General features: G+C 41.3%; 1 protein-coding gene across 3 annotated transcripts in view; it reads left to right on the plus strand.

Annotated features, from left to right (window-relative positions):
- The window catches only part of ARMH3 (armadillo like helical domain containing 3), a 130,939-nt gene that overhangs the window by 25,203 nt on the left and 79,497 nt on the right, over nt 1-26,239 (plus strand). For all 3 annotated transcript variants that reach the window (XM_062601846.1, XM_062601848.1, XM_062601847.1), the window contains 7 exons: nt 1,047-1,140; nt 5,956-6,057; nt 9,961-10,019; nt 11,373-11,438; nt 12,552-12,621; nt 14,729-14,789; nt 17,670-17,758. In XM_062601846.1, the coding sequence (XP_062457830.1) occupies nt 1,047-1,140; nt 5,956-6,057; nt 9,961-10,019; nt 11,373-11,438; nt 12,552-12,621; nt 14,729-14,789; nt 17,670-17,758 (541 nt within the window). The remainder of the gene's footprint in view (nt 1-1,046; nt 1,141-5,955; nt 6,058-9,960; nt 10,020-11,372; nt 11,439-12,551; nt 12,622-14,728; nt 14,790-17,669; nt 17,759-26,239) is intronic.

Below are 26,239 nucleotides of genomic sequence, written 5' to 3' on the forward strand. Positions count from 1 at the left end.
ATTAGTGCTTGGGGAAAAGAAAGGTAAACACCATAGCAAAATGTACGTAAGCAAACCTATTTTATGTAAGATTTTCCATGGAAAATTGTATTATTAAAGTTTAAAACAGTATGTGTACTGATTTAAAATTGTCTTTGAATTGTAGTATGTGTGTCTGTGCTTCCGTTAAAATACATGCATTTGGTTATAAAATGAGATATTCAAAGACAATGTGGAGGAGATCCACTTGTGAAAAATCCTATGGAACTAACATCAAATCAGCAGTTCTGTATCCCTTCCTTTTACTTTGAAATCGTGATGATATATTAAGGCGGATGATACATTTATGTAAAACTTGCCCTATGAAATGGACACTTTGCTTGGCAGCCAGACTTAAAATAGCATGGCAGATTGCCTGCAGTCTCACCAGTGTGGATAGATCTGGAAGCTAGCAAAGAGTAAAGTCAAAGCAGTAATTAGGCAGGCAACTATTAGCAAAGATGAAATGGGGAGAGTAAGTGACTGATGGAAGCCAAGAAGATCGATAATGATAGTGTTATTTATGTTATGCGTTCTTTTCCTGCAGTGCCTGGGCACTGTGAAACAGGAAAGTAATAAACTGCCATCATCTTTGAATATGAGCAGGTGGAGGGCAAGAGCGAGGAGATTTGTTTTTAGAAAGAGAAAAAGATCTTGGGGGAAGACTTCAAATGCACACCCCTAGGTTGTTCTGAGGGAAAACAGAAGCTGTATAAACAGTGCAGGCTTCTGCATGCCTCTTCCCATTCTACACTGGGGACAGCCATCACTTTGATGTATTTCTGTTTTGTGGAGTAAATAAATTGATGTACAGTTTAATTGTTGGATGTCCAAGGTAAGGAAGCATAGCTTTGCTTTTTTGGAGGAGAAGTTGAAGTTTCTTGGGAGTTCATTAGTCATGCCTCCTGTGCCAGAGCACGAGGCAGTACAAGTAGTGATCAGTACAAGCAGTGATCTGTATGGCTGGTGCCTAGTGCCTAGGGAAGCCATTGACCTGTGTATGTCTGGGCATTTGTGTTTTCTGTTAGAGCCATCCTGAAATGGGGCTGATGACAACACCAACAAGCCCAATTCCAGCAGCACCTGTTACTCCACTTGGAACCACCCCACCTTCTTCAGATGGTAAGAAACATCATGATCTCCTGGGGAGTAACAATTAAGAACTGTAAAATAACTAGCAAAGCATTTTCTGAAGATGACAACTAATAAGGTCAGTCTGGAGCAGATGTGACCTGGTGGTCTCCTCCTGGAGCAACTCACCTTACTAAACTTGAGCAAGGTTATTTAACTCAAACTCATTTGTGTTCTGCCTTGTTCAATGAAATTATGCTGATATTCCTTCTGAAAACAGTACTGACCCAGTCAGTATCTGTGTGAAGATACACGCAGCCCATTAGTTATTCTGTGTAGGCCTTTACTTATGAATATTTCTAGTGTCTGGTTCTTTGCCTGGGATTATTTGTCATTGGAACAGATTTACATAGAATCACAGTGGATTCCTGCTTGACATTAATGCCCTTGTCCCTAGCTTTGAATTAAGTGGCATTTCAATCCAGCCTGGGCGTGTGGAGGTATTCCTCCCTCTTGTTGCCTTTTTTCTGATAGGCTTTGTAAATGACTGCTGCTTGCCCTGAGACCTTTCTTCTAAATGAGGTGTTATGTGTCCACATAAATACACTTTGAAATCATCTAAAATAAAACTCCTTTTGTTTAAGGTATGAACAGATATAACCTACTTTAATGGAGGAAATCAAATGACTGTTGTCATGTACCTTAATGGTATCCTCTAGATCTGAAGAAAGTGTTTAATGAAGGCAAAGAGTCAGTTTGAATAGCGCACAGTTCAGAAATTGGGGAAAAGCAGCCTGGGTTACTCAATTATATCAGCTGTTCAGGTCATTTGATATCCTAGTTAAGGATGATCCTCCTTGTGGATGAATTCTCTCTGACTACCATGAATATCAAAAGCTTCAGTTAAAAAGCCCTCCATGTCTCAACTATCTCTGTGCATATAGTGTAAAATGCAAAGGGATGGGCATTCTGTGGGCTTCTGTTCATTGCAAATGTATCCACCCACACACCATATTATACAACTAACAGAATTTATGCTTACTTACATCTACAGCTTGCTCACACCTTCTTTTCTTAATTTGCCAAAAAACAAAAGCAAAACAAAAACTCCATCCTGCTTTCAGCAGAGGCAGCAATCTCATAAAGCTTGAGGCTTCTTGCCGCTTGTAAGGTTATTACGTTTAAGAAGAGGAGCTGGTCTTAGGATGCAGTAATTACAATGGGGAGCATTCTTTATTTCTATTTGCTGTCACCTTGCTGATCCCTACTCTGTGATAATTTTGGGTTTTTTTTTGAAGACCTTGGCTTAATTTAGTTTGGTGGTGCTTTAGTTTTGCTGTAATTTTAAAGGTATGTCAGAATTTTCCTCTTTTTCTAAGGTCTTGCAACTCAGCTGTAGAATTAGCCTCTGGCTGAAAATTAGCAAGAGGCTTTTTGGGTTTGGAATGAGAAGATTGGTTTCTTTTTCCTGCGTTAAAAAATAAAGCAGCATAGTTGAGCTTTAGAGTAACATGTAAAAATCCATCTATGGGTTTCAGGTGCTTTTAATGCTGTCTGGGATTAAAAATGAGTTCTTACTCTGGTTTGTAATGTCTCTGGCTGTTAGCCTATGGTGTGAATTAAGACCTTTTAAAGTTCCAACGTTTGTGTTTAAGCAAATGAAGGTCTGTAGCATGAACAGGACAAGCAGTGATGTGTTCTTCAGAGTCAGTGCTTTTTATTAAAAAAAAAAAAAACAACAAACGAGACTTTTGCTAGAAACTGTTGATCCCTAATATGTAAATCAAGTGTGCCTGTCACCATAGTTATCTAAATGTCAGTTTGCTTACTGTTGTTAAATATTCATTCACTGCATTCATTGTAACAGTTTCAGAAGGACCCACTGGGGCTATAAATAAGTTTTTCAGACTTGTAGCTACATCTTTGAGCTATTCAGAATATTGGGGGTGAAAAAGCTTCCAGTCTTATTGCATAGACTTTGCCAACAGACTGGGCAATGTGTCAGGAGCCCCAGAGTTTCAAGACTGAATGGACTAAAAGAACTCACACTTGGGGATATGCAGGCTGTAGGAGGTAAAAGCCCCATTATGATTTCTTTGATGTGATTTGAACAGCGAGATTACCCTGATCTATTTGGCCTGTTGTTTCTAAGGGCTACAATTTTGTATTCAAGGTGATTGTATAATTCTGAGCTCCGTGAGAGCCTCTGCTGTGCTCTGAGCCTCTCAGTGCTCAGTTTAAAGAATCTCTATTTTACTGTTGTCTCTTTCATCCTTCTGTGCCTGTGCTTGCCCCAATTCCAGGGGTAAATAAGCCTTACTTGGCTCATTACATGGTTATGAGATATAAGGCTTGCATTAAGGAAGGGTGTTGTTTGTTAAAGCAGACTTGTCTCTGACCAAAGTACAGTTGCATACAGGATCAGATCTCTTTCTCTCAGAGTCCCAAGGCTAGCCATACAAAACTCAGATGTGAGTAATTCCTTACTTCTTTCAAGGTCCAATTTCATCATAAATACCTTTTTGTTTCCTGAAGAGTAAGAAAAGCCTTGAACATTCCTGAGGATAGATGGAAAGAGATAATATAGTTATTAAGATGTCCTAGTGGTCCGCAGATCAGTTTCCAGTGCAAAGGTGCTTTATTTTGGGCTATCTTTATAGCTTGAGAAGAGAGAGAGCCTTCTGGCAATTGTAATTCAAGCCACCTCTGACCTCTTGCGCTTGAAAACCTGCAAGTTTGAGCTTCTGGGCAGCCAGAGCAGTGGTGGTGTTGTCAGGTCAGGACAGGCATGTAGAGCTGCAAAAGATCTTCTTGACTCTTTGAATCTAGTGCCTTGTGCTTGCAGGCACATCATCTTAGAATCCCTTAAACTGATCTCTATTTGTTAAATTTGTTTCACAACAATTCCTGTTGGGAGGCAGTTTCAACATCTTGTTCCTTGGTTAAAAATCTTCAACTTTCCATCCTGCATTTCTTGTCAGTATATACCCATTTATCATGTTTTAGTCTGCCTTTGGAACACAGCTCTTTCAAACATGGGACTACTTGCCTCTGTATTTTGCTGTCTCATAGAAGGGCAGTCTTTTCCTCTAATGAACTTGCTAGGCTTTCTCTAAAGTTGCTCAGGTATGAGTTCATCCTCCTTGAATATGGGATCAGCGTAATTATGCACAGTGTTTGACACAAGGTCTCACCACCACCTTGTGTGGGCATTACAGTGTTCCTGTTTCAGCTGAAAATGCATTTCTGGATATGTGGTAGTACCACAGTCTTCAGTGCTTGGTGTTGGTAGCTCGTCATCTCATGATCTGATAGTGTGCTATGGTATCACAGCATTCCATTTGCAGCTGATGAGCTTTCAGCTTACCATGGAAATAACCCTTGAATTCCTGACCTTATAGCTTGTATTACTGAATTTCATCTTGTATTTATTATATGGTCTTTGGTTTTATCCTGTTCTTTATGTGCAGTCTGATGTTCCTCTGTGTTTAGGTATCCGCCACTTTCTGTTATTAGGAGATTCATTAGCAAGCAGCTGTTTCTTGTGCCTAGGTCTCGCACAAAAAAGAAAATTATTCCCTAAACTAATACCTAAGAAATTCAAGTAATACCTTTTTTCCCAGACTAAGAATTTCTCCAATTGTTTCTCCTTTGCCAGATCTTTGATGTACTTTAAATTTCTGTACTGGTTCCCACCTATCTGCTTATCTCTAATTTTTTCATACAGAGCTGTATTAAATGCTTTACTGAAGTCCTCCTAAAGCAGCTCAGTTTGGTGTTGTTTGGGGTTCTTTTGTGTCTTTATTTTGTCTGAGCTAATTTATCTTAAAGGATACGATTTACCTGGCAGGATCTGCAGTTAAATGCATGCTGCATTTTTGCTACCTTCCAATATTTCTTATAAAGCCTTTCTGAATGGGAAGGCTGAGATTGGCCCTTACACACAGCTCAGGCTCAGTCATCGGTAAAAATGTGGCTCAGTCACATGCTGGAGGTCTGACAGCTCATAAACTCACGGCTTCAGATGGTACATGGGGAGTGAGCAGGAGGCATGTTGTGCAATTAGCTGAGTAATTGAGACAGCTTCCTGTAAAGTCTAAGGCAGATGATGTCCAGTGTTAAGGTTTCAAAAGTACAGCTGGTGGTAGGAGGGAGTGTGTCCTAGAGAAATGCCAATGAACTGCTGTTCTGCTGCGGGTATGTTTCTGCTCCCTGCTGTGTTGTGATTTCTCTAGTGCAATCCATGATTGCTTTTGCTTCTTGTTTTTTTTTTTTTTTTTATAAGGCTGCTTTTTCTACCTCTCTTTTCTACCACTTCAGTTATGCAGTCGCTATTTGATTAGTGTCTTGTGTGTTGCTTCTGCAAGAGAGAGAGGCTGTTGTTGGGAGGGAAGAATGGAATTGATGTGGACTTTTTTGAACCGAAATTCCAAAATTGCTGAAATTGAAAAGGGTCTTTGCTGGATGTGTTTCTTGCCAAACTGAGAATGGTGTGAATGTTCCCTATGTTGGTTATAAGAATTAAATGGATATTGGTGTGAATATCTTGAACTCCCTAGGTTGGGAACGTTGATGAGTGCTAAACTAGCAACCTCATCTCCCTTGGGGAAGTGGGGAAGGGAGGACAGAGAAGGGTGTTACTTTGTTGGGTACCACAGCCTGTACTTAGAGTGGGAGAAATGATCTCTGAGGGAATGGTACCTGTCTTCAAACCAAAATCTTTGCTGGGTGGTCATGAAGGAGGAGGAGGACAGGTGACTGTAAATAAGCTGATCCTATCAAAGATCTGTGTCTGTGCCTTGGTTCTCTGTATAGTTGTCTCTTGTGTTTGTGGAGGGTAAACGTGTCTTATCTGCTTTGTTCCAGTTATAAGCTCTGCGGAGCTGCCTTTGGATGCTGATGTGCAAACCAGCAACCTGCTGATAACCTTCTTGAAGTACAGCTCAATTGTGATGCAGGACACAAAAGGTAAATACATTCTGCTGGGTGCAGCAAGCAGTGCTTCTTGAAGTCAAGAGGGCATAAGAACATGTCTAGTCACTCCATAAATAGACATTTACTAGTCCCTTTAGAGGACTGAAGATTCCACCTTTTGAGAAAATTAAATGATTTCTTATTGCAAGATAGAGTTAGGAGATGAGGAGAGACCTAATGCTGGTAGGAGAGAAGTCAAATTTGGAAAGAATGTAATAATAGTACCTAATAACCAAGCCTGTCCCTATAAAGGGGGTGTGAGCATATCTGATTCCCACCTGTCTGTCAGAGAGGGGAAGTATTTTTAAGAACATTTAGAAGCTGACACAGGAGGCAAAGCTCAGCATTGGGAGGAAATATTTCTTTTGTCCTTTGGTACTTGCCGGTTAAACAGGTAGCTCTTTGATTATAAAGAAGACAGCAGTAACTTACGCTATACTGGCAGTAATTTGCTTGAGAATATATATTTCCATATTGTGCTTTTTGTTTCTCCTGATAGTTTTGTGGGAGTTAATTTCAGCTTGCTGGAGTTGAAGTATTGCTTCATCTCCTGCTCAAGGTACCCAAGAGTGCTGTTTTGCCCAGTGGTTGTATGGGCAAGACCATAGTGTGAACATAACAAGTGATCTTTGTACCGTATTTCAGCCTATTACGGACTGCTGCTGCTAACTGAGATGTAACAGCTGAACAAAAATAGGAAGGTATCTGCAGAGCTATGAAACAGGGATTACTGAACTTCACGAACACTTGGCACTGAGTAAGAGAGCAGGCAGGAGAGTTTCCTTGTACCTACTGCTTGCAGTGAAATCGTACCTGTCTGTTGTGTTGTTCAGTATGCAAGCTAATTAAGAAAAACGTGAATAATTCAAATTAGGACCAAAAAGGAATTAATGAAAATATTTAGTGCACCCCACAAAACCAAGGCAGAATCAGGTTTACCTGTATCTTTTCTCAAAGGTGTTACTAACGTTGCCTGAAGACACTCTTAAAGTGGCACATCATTTTTAGACTATCCATTCTAGTGTTTAGCTACCCTTATTGTGAGAAAGCTTCATGTGCTAATTCTTCACTGTGATTTAAATTATTTACTAGTTATCTTCTCCAAGACAGATATCGAGAATGGTTTATTTCTTTCTCCTTTGTGTCGGCCCTTATGTATTTGAAGTCTGCTTTCATGTTTCCTCTTGCTTTTGTCTTTAAGCTAAAGCACATCAGTCTTTGCTCAGTCATTTTTTATAGATTGCACACATGAGGAGGGCTTACCAGCGCCCTAATTGTTCTCATTTGCTTTTCCCAGGGTTTCTCTTGCTGATCCAAGTCTCTAGTGAAACAATGTTTTTCAGTTTAACTTCTGCACTTATTAATCACTGTAATATGGAGAGTCTGCACTGGGCCTTGGGAACTGCCAAACGGGATTAGTTTCAGATGGAGTGAAATTTAATAGAGAGAGTTCTTTACTAAACAAGCCAGTGAGAGACGAGTTTATTCTTGTGTGAGATAGGAATTGATGTTTCTTTCTTTGCTTTGGTTCTAGTTTGTAAAACATTTGAAATTCATGTGGCTGATGTACTTAATCTCCTTCCTGCCATGGTAGTAATGTGACAATGAGTTTCATGGACTGATCATTCAGAAGAAGTGTGCCTTCCAACCCAGTGGGTTTGGGTCTCAAATGGGTATATTCTTGTCTTTATATTTTGATGATAAATGGGGTCCTGCCAAACGTTTTCTAATTCTTGTGCAAGACCAAATATGAAATAGACTGGCCAGGGAAGTGGTTGAGTCACCGTCCCTGGAGGTATTTAAAAGATGTATAGACATGGCACTTAGGGACATGGTTTAGTGGTGGACTTGGCCTTGTTAGGTTAACAGTTGGACTCCATGATCTTAAGGGTGACTTCCCACCTACATGATTCTATGACTCTGTGTCACACCAATATAGTAACAAGAAAAGAAGGATGAATAATTCCACTTTACTCCATGTGTCTTGATACAGGTGGGAACACGTGGAAGGGAGACTGGTTTGTTCCACATCCAGGACTAGACAGTTCTGGTCCTGTCTCAGAGAGCATAATTTAATAGATTGTGTTTTCCAGATCCTCCACTTGTTTTCTCTCTTGTGTCAGTCAGAGGCAGCTGCCTTGGGAGAAACAAAAACTCTGCATCATTTATTCCCATCTGTAAAACAGGGTTCATATTGATATACCTCCCCATAGGAAGTCATATGCTTTGTTCCTTTAATGAAAGATGCTGTGAAAGTATGAAGCGTCTGTGTGAGTAACTGTCTGCACAGCTGCCCCATAACTGTTAAAAATGGCATGATCATAACACATTGGCTAAAGGCAGAGTACCTGGTGTGAAACAGAAGCCTTTACAGTACAATCCCCAGAGAGAGAAGCGGTACAAAAATATACAGGGAGGCCTTACAAAAGGAAAATAACAAGACTCCAGTGTATCAGAGTTCTTTGAGGCCATTACTCCTGCTTTGCTGGAAGACAAAACTTTTAAGTTAAACATTTTAGCTGAGGTAAGGAGACATAGAAGAGACTTTTAATTCTCCCATTCCAAAATTCCTCTTCATCTTACTTACTGCAGCACAATGAAATCAGCACACTTCAGGACACATCTTGTTAGTAAACATCTGTCCCTCAGCAGCATAGAAAAGAAAACCAAAGAGGCATCAAAGTAGACAGAACAGCTCATTCCATCTATTTTTATAGATTATTGTACATACTCTAACTAGCAAAGTGTTTATGAAAGTGACCTGCAAAGAGGCAAGGAGTTTGGCTGATGATGTCTTCTGATTTATGGGAGAGTGGTCTAACTGTTTCTGATTTTTTCTCTTCTCTCAGTTTGACTCTAAGGCACGTGTCTGGGATGGCATGTGTTTGGTAGTCATACCCTTTAGAGAAGCTGTTGGAGGTCTCAGGAATGTGCAGTTTTAAGCTTCCTTAGAATTTGGTTGTAAGTTGTTGTGGTTGCTACCTCCTTTTTGTGTTTTGAGGTGTGTGTGGTGCAACTGGTTTGTTTTTTAGAACAAAGATTTTTAAATGAGCTTGATTGGACAGTGCATTGAACAACCTGATACTAGCTGGCCCTGCTTTGGGCACAGGTTGCACCAGAGGTTTCTCCCATCCCAAGTTACTCTGGCAGTACGTATCTTTTTGATATTTCAAGGTTAAAATCAAGAAGGGTGAGTTTTAAATAATCCAGGCAAAAATGGCATTCTTCTGCCTTAGTCGCTCTCTAGTTGTGGGCATTTCAGCCCTCCAGTTGTCATTCAGGGCAAAAGCTGCTTGAAGCTGTAAGATGAGTAACAAGTTGTGGAAAATAATCAGGGTGAACTCCTTTGGCTTAAAATGCTAAGTCTTTGCAGACTTCCTTCTGTCAAGGTTTTGCACAGAGGAGGTCATGTCCCTCAGTACTGGGGTTAAAACTCAGGGCTTTGAGCATAAAAAGGAGTTCTGCTACACCATGCTATGCCTCTACCAGGACTTTTGCTGCTTGTTTCACAACCTATAGCAACGGTGATCTTTTTCTTTCTGTCTTGGCTAAGAGAGGGAAAAGTACGTCTGTGCTGTGCCAGAAAGACAGGGACTAACTCCAGTACTTAGGGTATCTGTGGAGTAAAGCTGAATGAGACAGAAGCCCCACTTACAGTTACAGTGTTACTGGAGGTTCAAATCAGAAACTTTGCACAGACTGGTGACAAATTGGTGGGATTTAGTGGTCAGGTTAGAGGGCGAATGCTTAATGAGAGTAGTTGCACTACTAGCTATCATGGAGGAAGCAGGAGCATAAAAAATCTCCAAGGCTGGGCTTTTCTCTTGCTGCAGTTTCGCTCTACAGCATTGCTAAGCTTGTGTGGCTCATGGAGGACTTGTATTTTCTTCTTTGCAGATGAGCACCGGCTACACAGTGGCAAGCTGTGTCTGATTATCCTGACGTGCATAGCAGAGGTAGGTTTCTTGGTTGAAAGTGTTCAGCAGATGGTAACAAGGCTCTATCTGCATGCACATCCTCTGCTCCTGTTGAGCAGGAGCTGAAGATCTGCAGTGGTACTGAGTAGTGAGGGCCTCAGGCACTTAACATTTGGCTAATAAACCTGATGCATTACTGTTAAAATTCACTTGAAAGTTGGCTCATGTTATTTGGGTTACTGAACTCCCAAAGGTGAAGAGAGAAAAGAGTGAACCTAAGCCTTTTCTCTTTAAGCTGTTGAATGACGCTGTGGTGTGGCTTTTAGATGAGCAACGTGCTAATGGCTTTCAGCTCTGTGCTCTTCATGCTAAGCATGGGCAATGCCATATCCCATCTGCTTAAGAAGGATATGAATCTGAAAGAAAGCTCTATGACTGTAGGTGCCTACAAGCAAGACAAGTAGCAAATGTGGTAGTAGGGTGAGAAAGCAATATTGCAGAGCTACGTCAGTAGTCCTGTCTGAATGTGGTCCTGTCTCATGGGAAGTATGTGCTAATGGAATGATTGATGTCCTGAATGATGATTGAGTTTGTGTGGCATTTGCATTTTGCTTGCAAGTACAGAACTTTCATTCTTTATTAAGAATAAAAAGCAGCGATGCTGATAGCCAAGGTAAGGATTTTGAAGTAATGTTTCTCCAGGGTACAGCCTGAAAGTTAATCATCTGCATTTCAAATATTTATAATTAAATTTGTTTGGTACTTAAGTTCTTCAGGTGGACGTATGGATAATACAAGATTCTGTTTCTGCAGAACAAGAACATGTTTTGGTTCTGGTAGTAAAGGGAGGGTATATTTATTACCAAACCTGGCTGTGCATTATCTGGAGGAATTACTTTAATTTAGAGCTGGTCCTGGAATGAGCTTTGCCTGAGGGGTAGTGCAGCTGATAAACCTACCTGCTAGTACTGCAGGACCTTCTGGCATGATGGGTCCATCAAAAAGCCAGTATAAACATTCATCCATGCAGTCATAGGAACCTGCATGGAAATCCAACTCATGAATTATACAGCACTTGTTAAACTCTTGCCACTGTGGTGTGTGCAGTCCAGAGTTTGGATGAGCAAAGGAGGAGAGCAGAAAATAAATTGTTAACAAAACAAGCAGTAGCACAGACTTTGGTTAGAGTGGAATTAGGATCAGGAGTGTTTCACTTTTGTGTGATTGGAGACACGGGTGAGGACAAGAGGAGGTGACAGCTGGCTTAATAACCTTATAGTTCTATGTTGGGAGTTTTACACTGAAACACATGTGACTTGAGAGGCAAGTGGGAGGTGTCGGGCCCTTGGCTGGCTATTCATATCTCCTCCCTTTTCTTGCTCTTTTCAATAGGATCAGTATGCTAATGCTTTTCTCCATGATGACAACATGAATTTTCGAGTAAACCTACACAGGATGGTGAGTTTTTTCTTCCAGATGGTCTATTTTCTCTCTGTGGTGAGAACACAGAGGATTTTAGTCCCTGTATGTTGAAAACTATGTCAGAGACTTCTAACCTAGATTGCTAAAGCATGTGAAAATACTGGTGAGAAATGCAGTAGTTGGGGAATGATTTTTGAAGTTGCTCTCAGAACGTTTCACTCCTTCAAAGAACAAAGAGCTGGTTTCCCTGTCAGTGAATTCAGGGGCCTGTGTAGCTGGGGAGGAGCTGTGTATGGGGTCTCTAAGGAGATCTGTGTCAGAGAGAATGTTCTGCCTGAATCTTCAGCAAGCATTAGCCCTTATGTGATATGTTAATTGCCAGCTGGAGTTACACCGAGTGCTCAGATTTGGCTTATGCTTCATCCTGGGTGGGGTGATTCACCTTCAAGGATTAAATTTTTTTTTTCCAGAGCTTTTTCTTATGGATACGTGTGGAGGAAGTGTCTTTACCTGTGTCATGAAGCTCTGTACTTACAAGTGATTTGAATGGTTATCCTAACTTGATGTCTTTGTGGTACTGGCAAGTTCCACCTCATCTGACAGTGCAGCAGCACTTGAAAGTATCCCTAGTCCAGGACAGAAACAAGCATCTTGCTTTATAGTGAGCATACTACACGGATGCTAGTTATTTCTACTTAACTACAAACTTGCCCTTCAGTTAACCTTTCTGGCCTGTTACAATAAAGACCAAAGCCATTTAATACTGTACATGCTGATCAAAATGCTGATCAAACTTCTGGGTCAGGAGTAAATCACTGTGTTAACCAAGGGGGAGGAATTGCTGTGTGCTGACATTTTTTTGTGTGTGGTGGTATTTCTTCTTCCACCACTCCCACCCCTCCCCATGATATAACAGTGCCCTTCAGTTACGCAGCTAGAGAAACAAAAACTGAGTAGTCAGCATGCTGAAATGCATGGCACAATTTTGCTCCAGCCATGGCTTGTAGGATTAAATAGATGAGAAAGCATTTGGCAAAAAAGGCAAAGGGAAGCCTGTGCTGATGGAACTATGTGCACAAAAGATACAGTAATGCACAGAATGTCACTTCAGGCTTCTACTGAATTCTTCTCTTCTTTGTGTGTTTGAAGCCAATGAGACATAGAAAGAAAGCAGCAGATAAAAACCTGCCCTGTCGCCCGCTGGTGTGTGCAGTGCTTGGTGAGTACTGTTAGAGCATGTGTTTGTGCTTCCTGAAGCACCTTTTATTCTGCAATGGAAATATGAGATTTGTGGATCAAGGGGAGAGATGGATTGACTTAAAAGGAGAGCAGTTCCATACTAAAGATAGTTCCAGCAGTGGACTGTCCCTCTTTATATGTGGCTGCTCACAGAGGAATTAAATCCAAGATTACTGCTCTGTAGCAAGAAATCCTATATAAATTTACAGTAAGTTTTGCAGAAGCTTCTTGACCCCTTTTACCTGAATTAGTAACAATAGGGAGGGCTGTTAGAATCATAGGATCGTAGAACATTTAGGGCTGGAAAGGACCTCAAGATCATCTAGTTCCAACCCCCCTGCCATGGGCAGGGACACCTCACACTAAACCATCTCACCTAAGGCTCTGTCCAACCTGGCCTTGAACACTGCCAGGGATCAAGCATTCACAACCTCCCTGGGCAACCCATTCCAGTGCCTCACCACTCTTACAGTAAAGAACTTCCTCCTTATATCCAGTATAAACTTCCCCTGTTTAAGTTTGAACCCATTACCCCTTGTCCTGTCACTACAGTCCCTAATGAAGAGTCCCTCCCCAGCATCCCTATAGGCCCCCTTCAGATACTGGAAGGCTGCTATGAGGTCTCCATGCAGCCTTCTCTTCTCCAGGCTGAACAGCCCCAACTTTCTGAGCCTATCTTCACGCGGGAGGTGCTCCAGTCCCCTGATCATCCTTGTGGCCCTGCTCTGGACTTGTTCCAACAGTTCCATGTCTTTTTTATGTTGAGGACACCAGAACTGCACACAATACTCCAGGTGAGGTCTCACAAGAGCAGAGTAGAGGAGCAGGATCACCTCCTTCGACCTGCTGGTCATGCTCCTTTTGATACAGCCCAGGATTGACTAATATATTCAGTGTTTTAGGTGATCATGACAACAGTTAGTCACAAGTACTTTGTAGATGATATGATGAAGGCAAACCTCTGGAAAGGACACATTTGTGACTGTGTTTTCTGGGCATGTGGTCTTTTCTGAGCAGAAGTCTGATAGGAATGTCCGTAGCTAGGTCTGATTTTGCCTGTGGAGATGGAGGCACAATGAAAAGGTTTTCAGGGAGCATATGATTAAATTGGGATGCTCATTGCTGTGGAGGCCCAAAGCATAAATGGGTGCAGAAATGGATGGAGTCTGGATCACTGATGACCCTTAAGCCTGATGATTTGGAAGCAGTCTCAGACTCCAGCATTTTCAAACAGGTGATTGTTGAAGCCAGGACGCAGCAACTGCATGAAGAATCTTCCTATACTTCATGCACTCTTTCCTTACACTATTTTTAGTCACTATTGAGTCATATTGCTGGGCTATTAGTGCCCTAGGAGGTGACATCTTCCAGTTGCTGCCACTAGCACAGGTTAAGCATGTGACACTGCAGCTGTATTGGGCAGAGAACACATTTGTGTTCAGTTAGCAGTTATTAGCTGAACCATGCTAACTTACCCCTTTTATTGTATTTCTCTATTCTTTGTCTCTTAGCCTCACACTGGGAGTTCTAAAGTGTTAGAGACATTCTCCCTTATTTTTTTAAATCTTTTCTCTTGGGTGAGGTTTAAGCAGATATTTAGCCCATGTTGAGGTCAGACTAGGTTTACTTGCTTCAGAGTTTATTTTAGGGAAAAAAATCAGTGTTCTCGACAATGCCTTCTCTTCGAGTAAACATGTAAGTTCTGCATTATTTCTGGTAAGAACGATTTTCTAAAATGTGCTTCTTAATGGAATTTTCCATTTGTGACATGGCTTGAAATATGGGAGCAATTCTAAGCATCAAAATTCATGGTGTAGACTTTAACTAATAGTGGGGGAAAGCTTATGGGGAAGCAGTGCCTGAAAGTGAGTTACAATATGTACCCTCAGTTTCCAGTGGTTGGGTTTATTTTTTAATTCTAAAGGATGTCTAATGCTCTTCAAAACAAACAAGTGAAATTTCTCTCATCTAAGCAGGACTGTTTTCTGGTAGAGGTACGTAGATGGGGTAGTTTGACTTCCCTGTTGTCTACTAGAAGTTGACCATAGCTAGCTCAATGCTTACCTTATCATTTTCTTTTCTGTCAGATTTGATGGTGGAATTCATCGTAACACACATGATGAAGGAATTTCCTATGGATCTCTATGTGTAAGTGTCTGTGGGGTGACTCATTGTGATTTCCTTTGAAGTTTGAATTTGGGTACAATTCTAGTCATAGAGCAATCTTCTGGCTGAAACAACACTTTGTTGTGTTGTTTCACTTTTCTTCTAAAGTGCTCTGTATGCCAGAAAATTGAAAGCAAAATGAGTTTCCACCTTTCGGACCGATTTCTAATCTCCTTGATCAAACACAAAGAGCTTTTCAGTCTGAAAGAACTTTCATAATATACAGTCATTGCAAGAGTCTCCACTTCCCAGAAAATGAATCTTGGTCTAGAAACTGAAAAGACAGTTTTGAAAACCCCAAGTATTGACTGACGTGAGGCCTGGAAGGCAATCTGGAGAGTGGGAGAGAGGTTTAAGCCTGAAATAGCCTGTTAGGCAGCAAGGGGTAAAATTTAGCAATGGGGAAAGGGAGAGAAGAGGACAGGGCTACATGTACGTACTCCATGTGTCCCATGAGTCCCCTAGAATGCTTTGTTCTGCTTTAGCCTGGAGGGCAGAAATAGGATTTAGACTGATCATTGGCTTTTCCCTGACTGTTTGTACAGTACTGAATTTCCCCAAGGCTTGAACCAGCACTATTCTGTAGAAGAGATAAAGATACATAGGCTGTTTTCCCTTAAGGTAGCTTTTCAGCATGTTCTGATTTTGCCCAAATAACCTTGCAACTGCAGTGCCTTTGCAAGGGTTGTTCAATTCGATTATGGGTTCATGAGAAATGTTTGAGATTTTTTTAATGACAATTACAGAATTAGCTATAGATGGGTATAGCGCATCGGAATTTCACAAGGGGGAGATGAAAAATGCTTGGGCTCAAAGGTAAGGTCACATCTAGAAACCCCGTGAGAGTAAAAATAATGAGCAGCAGCAACCACCAGTGGACATCTGTATCCATTCATTTTGGCATGTTTGTGCAGTCCTTTCACTGCACTGCTGCTGAAACCATCCTGTAGCAGACACAGTTATTGCAGGCAAAGTGGGTGTTCTGAATGCACAAATAGTGTCATACTTCTCTGCAGTACATTTAAAAGGTGACAGTATGAAGCTGCTTAAAGGAGGGCATATTAATATTTAAAAGAGAAATCTAAGGTTGCTTCGACCACGGGTGCTTTGTGTCCATTATGTACGTTATGAATCCTCGGCACAAAGCCAAAACCAGAGACACCCCACCGGGATGGATAATTCCGTAAAAGCAGTTTCATAACTAAAGCAGTGTGGTCTGGGAGTCTATGGTCTGGTAGCTGCTGCTCTGGCTCTTTAGCCAGGGGTACTAGGACTGTTATGCCCCTTCTCATACATTTACTTCCATGCCTTGACTTCACCCAGAAAGCTGTGTGGTACTGTATACAACCACAAGGTTTCAATGCTGTGTTAGGTCTGCTGAGTGTTTTGCATTAACAGCTACTGTAATTATAAAGAAAGGTTTTAGCCATTGCCTGATTCTCTCTGTTAAGTACCATAAGTAGTTGTGGCTTTTTTTTGTAGAGGCCAGTTTTAGTCTTACAGCCAGACAAATACAAAGGTGGGAAGGTACTGGCATTGGCTGGTACCAGTAACATCAGAAATAGCAGGTCTCTCCCCAGGGTGATTGCTGTTCCTGATCTGAAGCTGTCTGTATCCTAGCTGATTTGCTCCTTTTTCTTGGTTGAATTTATGAGAATACAGTTTGAAATACAGCACTTAATGTGATGCTCAGGCATTATAAATGGGTTTACCTTCATTTGTCTAAAGTTAGTTTTCTTACCCCATCGTGGTATTTTTGGGATCATCTAACGGTCTGAAAAGAATGATGTGTACCTTCTGCATATTATTTCTTATGACTTTTAAAAGGCTTATCTTGAACTTTTCACCCCAATTTTGAATAACTTTCATGTAAATATTTTAAAATTCAATTTCTCTGTATTTGTCTATGTAGTGTCTTTCAGTGGTGTCTCTTCACTGACATGTTGACATTAATGAGACAATATTGTTTTGAGAAATAAGGATTTGGACAAAAAGGAATTTTTCCTTTTTAAAGTCTTCCTTCTGTTTTTTCTAAATGTCAGTAACTAAAAATAGCTTGCTCCAACAAATTCAAATTTGTATATATTTTCTGTCTTGTCTTTAACGATAGCCACTGCTAGAGAAGCTACTCATTATATTGTATATTTAGTTCTGATGTTATTTGTGAAGAATGTGCACTTGAGAGTTTGTATGAACACTGGATGCTTTAGAGACCTACAGGATTTGGAAACTTCACAAGTATACTAGTTGTACATTGGGAGATTTCAGAGCATGTGGGTGTATTGCTTGGTCATTCCAAAGCTCATACTTAACTTACTTGTTTAAGGAGACTGGAAAATTTGACAGAAATCTTACTCTCTTTTTTTTTTTTAAGTGTAATTAAGTTGGATACCATGGCCAAACTAAAAATCCTGCAGTTTGTCGTTTCCTTTAGCCTCATCATTTGGACCAAAGAAACTGAGAAGCTCCATTGTGTCCAGATTTTACAAAATCTGAGTGCAGGACCTCATAGGTATGGAGCGTGCAATTTAAGTAACTCCTTTTGTGGAGCTTATGAGACCCTCAGGTACAGGTATCAATGAGTGGAAAGTATTCGTTAAATATAAACAACAAACTTGCATTTGTAGTTGGTCCAACCATGTTGAGCTTAAACTGGCTTATATGCTCCTTTCCCTCATCTTGTCTGGTTCTTCCTTATGGGTGTCACTTCTGTTTAGTTGCCCAAAACCATGAGCCCCATGCTCCTCTGATAGGCTTTGAGTTTGTCTATTTCCCTGCTGCTGATTTCAGAGACGTTTCCAGCTTCAATGTCGAATTGCCGGGAAATGCAGTGTAATTAAGTCTTTGCCCTCTCTCTTCCAGACGGTGCATTCAGATTGTGCACAAGCTGCTGTGCTACCAGAAGAAATGCAGAGTGAGGCTTCATTACACTTGGAGGGAGCTCTGGTCAGGTACTTCACATCTGCAGAGACAGTCAAACATGAAAATCCCAGAGTGGGCGGCTGTTTGGTGGCTGTGACTCCTTGTTCCGTTGCTACAGGGTTGAACACCAAGCAGCAATTCTGTTAAAGCATCTTTATTTTGCTTCTTAGTTGCTACATGCAAATTACCTCTTTCGGAAAGCCAGGTCATTATCATAATGGCAGCTAATTTACTTTCTTGTCTGGCCATGATCACCATGGTATCCAAATGTCTTTGTTTTCTGTTTCATTACCTGAATCCCTCTTCACCTGATTGGAGAAATTGAGTAATGTTTATGCAGTAGTGTTTATCTCTGAGATACTTGTAAGTTGAAAGGAGGTAGGCTCTTGAGTAAAAGGGGATGGATCATACTATTTTTTGCATTTACTGTGAGATGGATGCACACAGAATAGGGTGTGCAGCTCCTTCTGAAGACAGCTACCTAGAAATGTCAGTGGGAAGGAAGAGAAGCTTTTAACTCTGACCTTTGCTTTGGTTGTAGATAGTCTGGTTCGTGCCACTGGTATCCTGAAATAGATAAGTATTATGGGGTTTGACTCATAATCTAGTGGACGTAGCTCTGTAGGACTGTTCTATGAGGCAATTGTTGTGTGGGAGGTCAGAGGAAGAGGGTAGCAGAATGGATGATGACACCTAACAAGCTGCTTCTGTGGATGGAGTGTGTGCTTCTGTTCTTATCTTGCAAGCAGTGAAGTAGCTGAGCTGGGAAAGTACAGTTAATCCCCTAGCTGTTGTGGCTTAAAAGAAGGTTTATGAAAATTCAAGGTCCTAATTTTGTATTCCTGGAGCTGTGCTTGTGACCTAGAATCAGTGACTTGGCTAGTGTAATGCAACTCCCATCAGAAATCTGAGAGAGGATGACTATTGAAACAGGTGGTGATGAGTGGTTTGTGAAGCTGTTCTCAATTAACACTGAGTACTTCCCTTCAGTACCTTTGCACAGTTGGGTGTAGGTTCAGAGAAATGAACCAACAATCTGAGTCACTTTCACATATTACATTTTCGCCTTGGGTGACCTGTGGCCCATTGAGGCTTTCTAAATTATTCCTGTAGAAGGTGAAGTGGGTGCCCCTAATTAAAGGATTAACAATTTATTTTCATTTGTTTTGTTCAGAATAGAGCCCCTAGAGGCATGGCTGCAGTGTAGTGCTGGTTCAGGAGACAAGCATGTACAATGTCAAAGTCTGTTGTGAATAGAAATTGCGTCTGGTGGCGTGTCTGATACCTTCTTACCAGTTACCAGTGAACTTTATCCATTCATCTTTGGCCTGGCTCAGTGGGGTCTTTCTGACCTGGCGGTTTGAGGTCTCAAATATAATGCCTTTTGCTTGAAGATACTCTTCTACAGTTCAGAAAGTGTGCTCTTGGGCATCTTTCAATCCTCATCTTTTTCCTATTTTAGGGGGAAGGAAACACAAATCCTCGGTACATGCTGAGATTCAGTATCTTGGGATAGTCTTGTTAGCTGTCTTTAATTAGCTGGTGTTTGTACAGTGCCTGAGAAACAGAAACTGCCTCTGAAGTATTAAATACTGCGTATGCTTCGAAAGCGAAGCAGTAAAGTAAAAACCACTTGGATGGTCAGGTTTCTGTGAAGGACCTGGAATGTCTGCACCCCTGATGTAGCTGAAGAGCTCCATGCTTACTATAGATTTGTGTGTTTAGGGAAATCCTCTCAAGCAGGAATAAATTACAGGAAGAATGTTTCAAGTTTTTTTTTTTTTCTTGTAGGATGTTGAGATGATGAGAGAAATTCTTCAGTAGGTGTAGGTGACTCATGCAGGCTGGAAGGCCCTGAGTTGTATGGTGCGTGCACCTGTAAAAGGGCATTCTGGTTGCTCCAGGTGTACTTCTGGCGTGCTCTATGTGGCAAACTAAATGCTGATTGCTGGCTCTATCTTGAGATGTATTTCATAATTAACTCAGCCCTGTTAAGGCTGCTCTTTGATTACCCAGAGTGCTGCTGCCTTTGTGAAAAAAAAAAGGCTATTTTTCTGGTCTGGATCTATCTGACAGGGAATTCCAAACCAGAGCATGGGAACTTCTGAATTAATTTCTATCCTTAATGTGAGCATATTCCCCTTCAGGCTTTTATTTGGGATTGAACAATTAGTTATCCCTGCTGATGAACAGCTGAAAGGGAGCAGCTATTCACTGTAAGGTCTGAGATACCAAGTTGCACCATCAGGCATGCTTTACAGAAGGTCTTCAAGCCCACGCTTGTCTTCTTGAATGACAAGGTGTGTGATGACTGAAGCAATGTCCCTGTTGTGCAGCATGGATAATGGCAATGGAAGCCCCCCAACAGAGCTGAGTTGGAGGGAACTGGTATGAGAAAGTATTGCAAGAAAGCGAGAGAATTGTATCTGGCACGTAAGAGGAGGAGAGTTGTTTCAGGCAGAAAATAGAGTAGGAGAAGAAGACAAAGGTAATACTGTGGGGTAGGTAGACAGTATAGGGTATAAAGGAACTGAGATAAAGGTTGTAGGTGGAAGCAGTAGCAGTGTATGGAGCCTACTGTTCACTTGCTGATTCTAATGTTAGCTAGTTTCTAATTAAGGAAAGCCATATGGTGTTGTATGGTGGATAGCTGCTCTTCCTTTGTGGGTGCTTTGTCTTCACTATGGATGGTCAGCAGCACTTTGAGAAAGTGTCTGCATTTTCCTTTTTGGTTTTAGGGTGCAGTGATTGCAGAGAAAAGCAGTGTTTGGCAACTCTCAGGACACACATCAGGTTGCTTGTGCAATCTGGAAATACTTCATAGTTTTTTGGATATGTCATCTGAGCTTGAGAGCAATATTGTTACTGAGTTCTGGTTGTGATCCAGCCTTAGCTTCTTTATTAGGTTAATTCTCTCATATTTGACAAGGGGTAATGGGTTTAAATTTCAACAGGGGAAGTTCAGGTTAGATATAAGGAAGAAGTTCTTTACTGTGAGGGTGGTGAGGCACTGGAACAGGCTGCCCAAAGAAGTGGTAAATGCTCCATCCCTGGCAGTGTTCAAAACCAGGTTGGACAGAGCCTCTAAGGTGAGGATTCCCATGGCAGGCAGTTTGGAACCAAATGATCTACCTTAAGGTCCTTTCCAACCCAAACCATTCTATGATTGAAGAAGCTGGTGAATGAAGTTGCTAAGCCACTGTCCATCATATTTGAAAAATTGTAGCAGTCAGGTGAAGTTCCTGAGGACTGGAAAAAGGGAAATATAACCCCCATTTTCAAGAAGGGGAAAATGGAGGACTTGGGAAACTACACACCAGTCAGTCTCACCTCTGTTCCTGGCAGGATCATGGAGCAGGTTGTCTTGGAAAGCATGCTAAGGCACATAAAAATAAGGTGGTTGGTGACAGCCAGCATGGCTTCACTAAGGGGAAATCCTGCCTGACCAATTTGGTGGCCTTCTATGATGGGGCTATCGAGCTGATGGACGGGGTAGAGCAGTTGACGTCATCTACCTGGACTTGTGCAAAGCATTTGACACTGTCCCGCACGGCATCCTTGTCTCTCAATTGGAGACACATCAATTTGATGGTTGGACACCCAGTGGCTAAGGAATTGTCTGGATGGCTGCATGCAAAGAGTTGCATTCTATGGCTCAATGTCCAGCTGGAGATGGGTAACAAGTGGTGTCCCTCAGGGTTTGGTGTTGGGACTGATCCTGTTCAACCAGTTTCCTGCTCTCAGAAATAGCATGTTATGGCCAATGTTTTCATTAACTTCTCCCCCTTTTCATATGAAAAATGAGTTTGATTTTGCCATAAAGGTGGGGTTTGGGTTTTAGTTGTTGAACTCCAGCTAGTTTTTACAGCACTTAAGCGATGGAAGGTGCTATATATGTTGTTGTTGTCATCAAGCATGTATAAGCTATGCCAAAAGAGTTTTCATGAGTCATTTAAGCTTTTTATATAAAAAGACCTCATTTCTTCAACTCCTCCCACCTCAAAATTAGTAATGCTTGAGCAATTCACTCAGAGCTTAGGGGGTGCAGGTAACTTCTTTGCAGTTGCTATGGTTTGCTTTAAGCAAAAGCCATATTTAAAGAAACAGAAAAGCAATTCTAATATAGACTTACAATAGCAAGAGTGAGAACTCTTACATATCATAATGGATAATGGTGAAATAGCTATTTATTGGGGCAATTGAATGCAAAGTAGGATGAAAAATGAGCTTTGCCATCAGCAAGCGTTGAAGATCTGTTTCCAAATTATTGTGGGCTACAGTTTCTTATCTTGTAGCTTAGTTAATTTAACAGATGTTGAATACATTGCCAAAGGTGCTTCAAATGTGTAGCACTATCAAGAAGCTCATTTTCTCCGTTTTTATTTTAGGATTATTAAAGAAGACTTTTGCAATGCTACTGGACAAAATACAAGTTTTTCCTTCTTGTAGACTCCTTGGATCTTTCTGTCCGTTTCTGTATTTATAACATGAGAATAATACGACTTTCAGAATCCTTTTTGGTGAATGCTAAAGAGGTGAAGTGTTCTTCTGTGGAACATGGTAAAATAAAGAAGTAATACTTCGGGGCGGGGCTGTGGAAAAGCCCGCACTTTCAATATGTGTAATGCACTTGCCCTTACCCAGTGCATATTTGAGGTGGTATTGTTTAGTCACTTGTACTTTGCTTTGTTATTTCTGTGGCTGAAATATTGATTACTGAGAGTATATTACCTCCGGCATTTCTGATTCTCCAGCTGTTGATCAGGTCTGCTTCAGCCTTCTGATTTGTGTTGCTGAACAGACTGGGAATCAGATGATGTTGCGCCTCCCCTTCATCTCTAATCCCGCTGTCACTGTTGCATTCTGCAGCAGCTACCTGGCAAGGGAAGCTTGTCTTCTTGCAGCTCTTGTGAAGGCAGGATTCCTGCATATACTGGTATACCACACAGTCTAGCTCACTGATAAAATGCCTGATCATGAGATGCAGTGAGAGTTTGAAAGACTGTAGGGCTGCTTGGCCAGTCAGAAAAAAGACTTAAAGATTTTAGAGACAAGAATCAAAGACCTAAAATTTGACCTTCTTATAAACTTGCAGAATGACTTACGGCTTTAAGAAATGCCAAGGTTCAAGATCCAGCAACACTGTCTTCTGCATGCTTCTGAAGTCTTAAGAGTTCAGAGAAAGCAGTCATGTTCCAGCTGATGGTATAGATAAGGCTGCTGTGGTAATTTCTGTGCAGTAAAAAATTCTTTAATATAGTAATGAAGAAAGAAATGGCTTTCAGTTGTGAAGGATGTTGCAAGCTTAAGAAAGCGGTCACTTCAGCACATCATCTTCAAAGGTAACTAATAAAGGTCGTGTGTAGGGAAAGGGTAGAAAGAACAGGAGCTCGTGTATAGTAGAAATTGAAATCTAGGGTGAGTACAAAGAATGTCTGTTTGTCTCTGTTAAAGGGTTTTACTTGAACTTCCCGTTTTGGGAAGAAAAAAAGTTATGTGAGACTTGACCTTTCAAATACCGTCTAGCAGAATGCTTTCTGATTTCACTGCACTGCTTATAAACTGTAAGGAGAACTATAGAACAAATGCTAGAGTTTTAACACCTTTGTAGGTCAACATACTCTACCTAATGCAGGTTTTACTGCTGCTTTTACCCTCTCATTTCTGTATGCCTTTTGATAGTGGGAGGCTAGCCCAACTTTTCAAAACTGCACATTGGAATCTCCACGTGACTAATGGCTCCCAGCCACGTGCTATATGCCTTGCTGGAGATTTGGGATCTCATGAGTTGTTTGAGTACAAGGTGATGCTGGCATTTTAAAGAAGTTGCCAACTCACTGCAGAATGAGGCTGGAAGTGGGAAGGATGGGCTCCCTCTGCACATCCCAGTGGTAGTTCCTTGGGAGCACCAGGAACTGAGGGAAGATGCAGCAATAGCAGTCTCCAAGCTGGTTAAAGGTGAGCTGCTGAGCAGCTTGCAGTGGGAATGGGAGTTCTGAGTTGATGGGGTGGGTAGGTCTTTAGAGTTGTAGGGGATCTCGATCTGGGAGGATGTAGAGCCTAAGATGAATTGGAGGTGAATAGTGTGTTGGGAGGAATAGGAGGGACTAGGTAGGATGAGGTCTGGGGTTAGAGTGTTGGGGAGGCTGGGAGGTGTTGCTGAATAGAAAATTTGGGTTAGAAATCATTGCATCCTCTAGAAAGGGAGCTAGTCAGCATTTTTAACTCTCAGGGATAGAACTAAATATCCTTTTCTCATTCTCTTGCTCGAATGCCTTCCTAGGATCATTCTTTGGTGTGGGAAATTGAGGAATGAGAGCCCGTGGCTAGCTCAGGTGTGTATCTTGGATATTTTCCCTTTTCTGATATATTGTATGCTTGAAAGAAGAAAACATACTTTCTTCTCAGAATGACGTTTTGACTTTCCGCTGTGCTTATGACTTCTTTCTTTGCTAAGAAGGACATGGACAGGACATGGACATTCACAGGTCTCATATTACCACCCTGAGGGCAGAGCTGCTTGGCTCTAGGATTGCAAAAAACAGTGAGGTCCTCTAGTATTCCTTATCTTGCAAATTGAAAGAAAGTAGAGAACGTCAGCCAGCTGTTTAGTAGGAAGCTCAATGTGTTCACAAGCACTTATGCTTGTTGACTCCTGTGAAGTTTCTGAGGAGGTAGAATATTACTGAAAAGCTATTGGAAAGAATATAGTTTCTCATGCAAAACTAAAGGCTGAAACTGTTATCTGCCGTGGAATAGGTAGTGCGGGCTGGCAGCACTTAGAGTTGCCCATTTGTTTTGCTCATAGGAATGCTGGTGCTTGGTTGGACATGTGGTACTGTGGTACTGTGTTGGCATAAGCTTGGTACAGGAGTGCAACTGTTAGTCCTGTTAGCTATTTCAGTGAGTTTAGGAAAGGTTTGAAATGGAAAGATAATTTTATAAAGTGAATTTTGTTTGTAGTTGTAAAGAGCGTTGTTGGTTGATATTCATTGACTTATTTAATTTGTACTTCTGGTAGCACTCCATGTTAACCTAAAGAAAACCCCAGTCCCATCTTCTACAGCTTACTTACAGGCAGAAGACATGTGAAGCTGAGAAGGAAGACTACAAACATCTGCTTGTAAACTTCTGGTGCTATTCTCAACTGGTGGTCCAATTTCATGTTAACCTTCCCACATTACTTCCTTCAGACAAAGCTAAAACACTTTTGTGGTAAGAGCACACAGCCATATGGCAAAATGCACTGACCTAAGTTTCCTAGAGAAGATAGCGTAAGAAATGCGAAAACTCTGGCTTTTTTGTAAAAGAGGATGTTCTAAATTCCCCGTATGGTGCATTTTTAAGAAGCATCTACTTTTACTTAAATCTTTCTTAGTGTTCTGTTACTTCATTCTAGTTACCTTCCCTTTATTTTAATACTAATGATGAAGAGTTTGACTCTAGTTGGCCATGGAGAGAAAAAGAGTAATACAAGATTTGTGGTTGTTACTGATCAATTGGTAAGATCAGGGCGGGAATTCATCAACAGAGCCTTGCTCAGATGGCCTAAAGTCTAGTAACCTTTTGGTCATCCTGCCACAGTCTGGCTGGTCTCATCTGGATATGTTGCTCTGTCATGCAGATTACTTCTTAAATAAAACTAGCTAACATGGGAGAGTGTGATTGTGATTCCCTAAGCATATTTTGCAGATCATGATGACCTAGTGGATATCGTGTGGTAATTTCTCCTAGGAAACAGTTCTATTGGTGACAGAAATGCTACAGCCAGAGCTGTTCACAGCCATTTCTTTGCACAGAGGGGTTGCAGCATTCATGCAGTGATGCCTGTCCCCTTTTTGTTTTCAAGAAGCAGCCCTCCTGGATCCCATACTTTGCTGCCTTTCCTTGTTTTCACACAATATTTCTGCTCTTTCTCAAAATTCTCCTTTTTTGTTTTAAAACTGAGTGCAAAAATGTGCAGCCTTAACTCCCAAGACTACTATTTAATCAACAGTGTGAACCTGCACTGTCAGACAGAATAGAATTAAACTCAGTATTTCCTTTTCCTCTAAAGGGGAATTAAGCTTGTGGGTGTATGGGTTTTTATTTTTTATTTATGCTTTTTAAGAAAAAAAGCATATTGTTCATTTGAGCTTTAGCTGAATTTGGAGAATTTGGTTTCTCACTGCTTGCTGGATTGCTATCAAGCAGCATTGCTCTGGCATCAGCAGTCAGCATTTCCATTAAGCTTGCAATTTTCGCACCATTGGCTGCTGTTAGGCTGGAACAGCGAGTACCAGGGATGGGGAGCATGTAAAGAAAGTAAAGGATTGGAAGTGAAGTGGCCTACTCGACTGATCCTGGGAGCGATGGGTTACGCCAGCATGTGCTCCAGCCCTCTGGCAAGCTGTTGTTTCTCATTAAGAATACAGGCTGTTTCATGCTTATAACCTGAGAGTCATGGGGAGAAGAGGGAACAACTGTTGAGAGTGCCGAGATGCTGGTGATGGGGAGCTTGCCAATTGCTG

The sequence above is a fragment of the Pezoporus occidentalis genome, unplaced genomic scaffold (genome assembly GCF_034315485.1).
Source record: "Pezoporus occidentalis ecotype Australia unplaced genomic scaffold, CSIRO_AGI_Poc_V1 ctg73, whole genome shotgun sequence".
Taxonomy (NCBI): domain Eukaryota; kingdom Metazoa; phylum Chordata; class Aves; order Psittaciformes; family Psittacidae; genus Pezoporus; species Pezoporus occidentalis.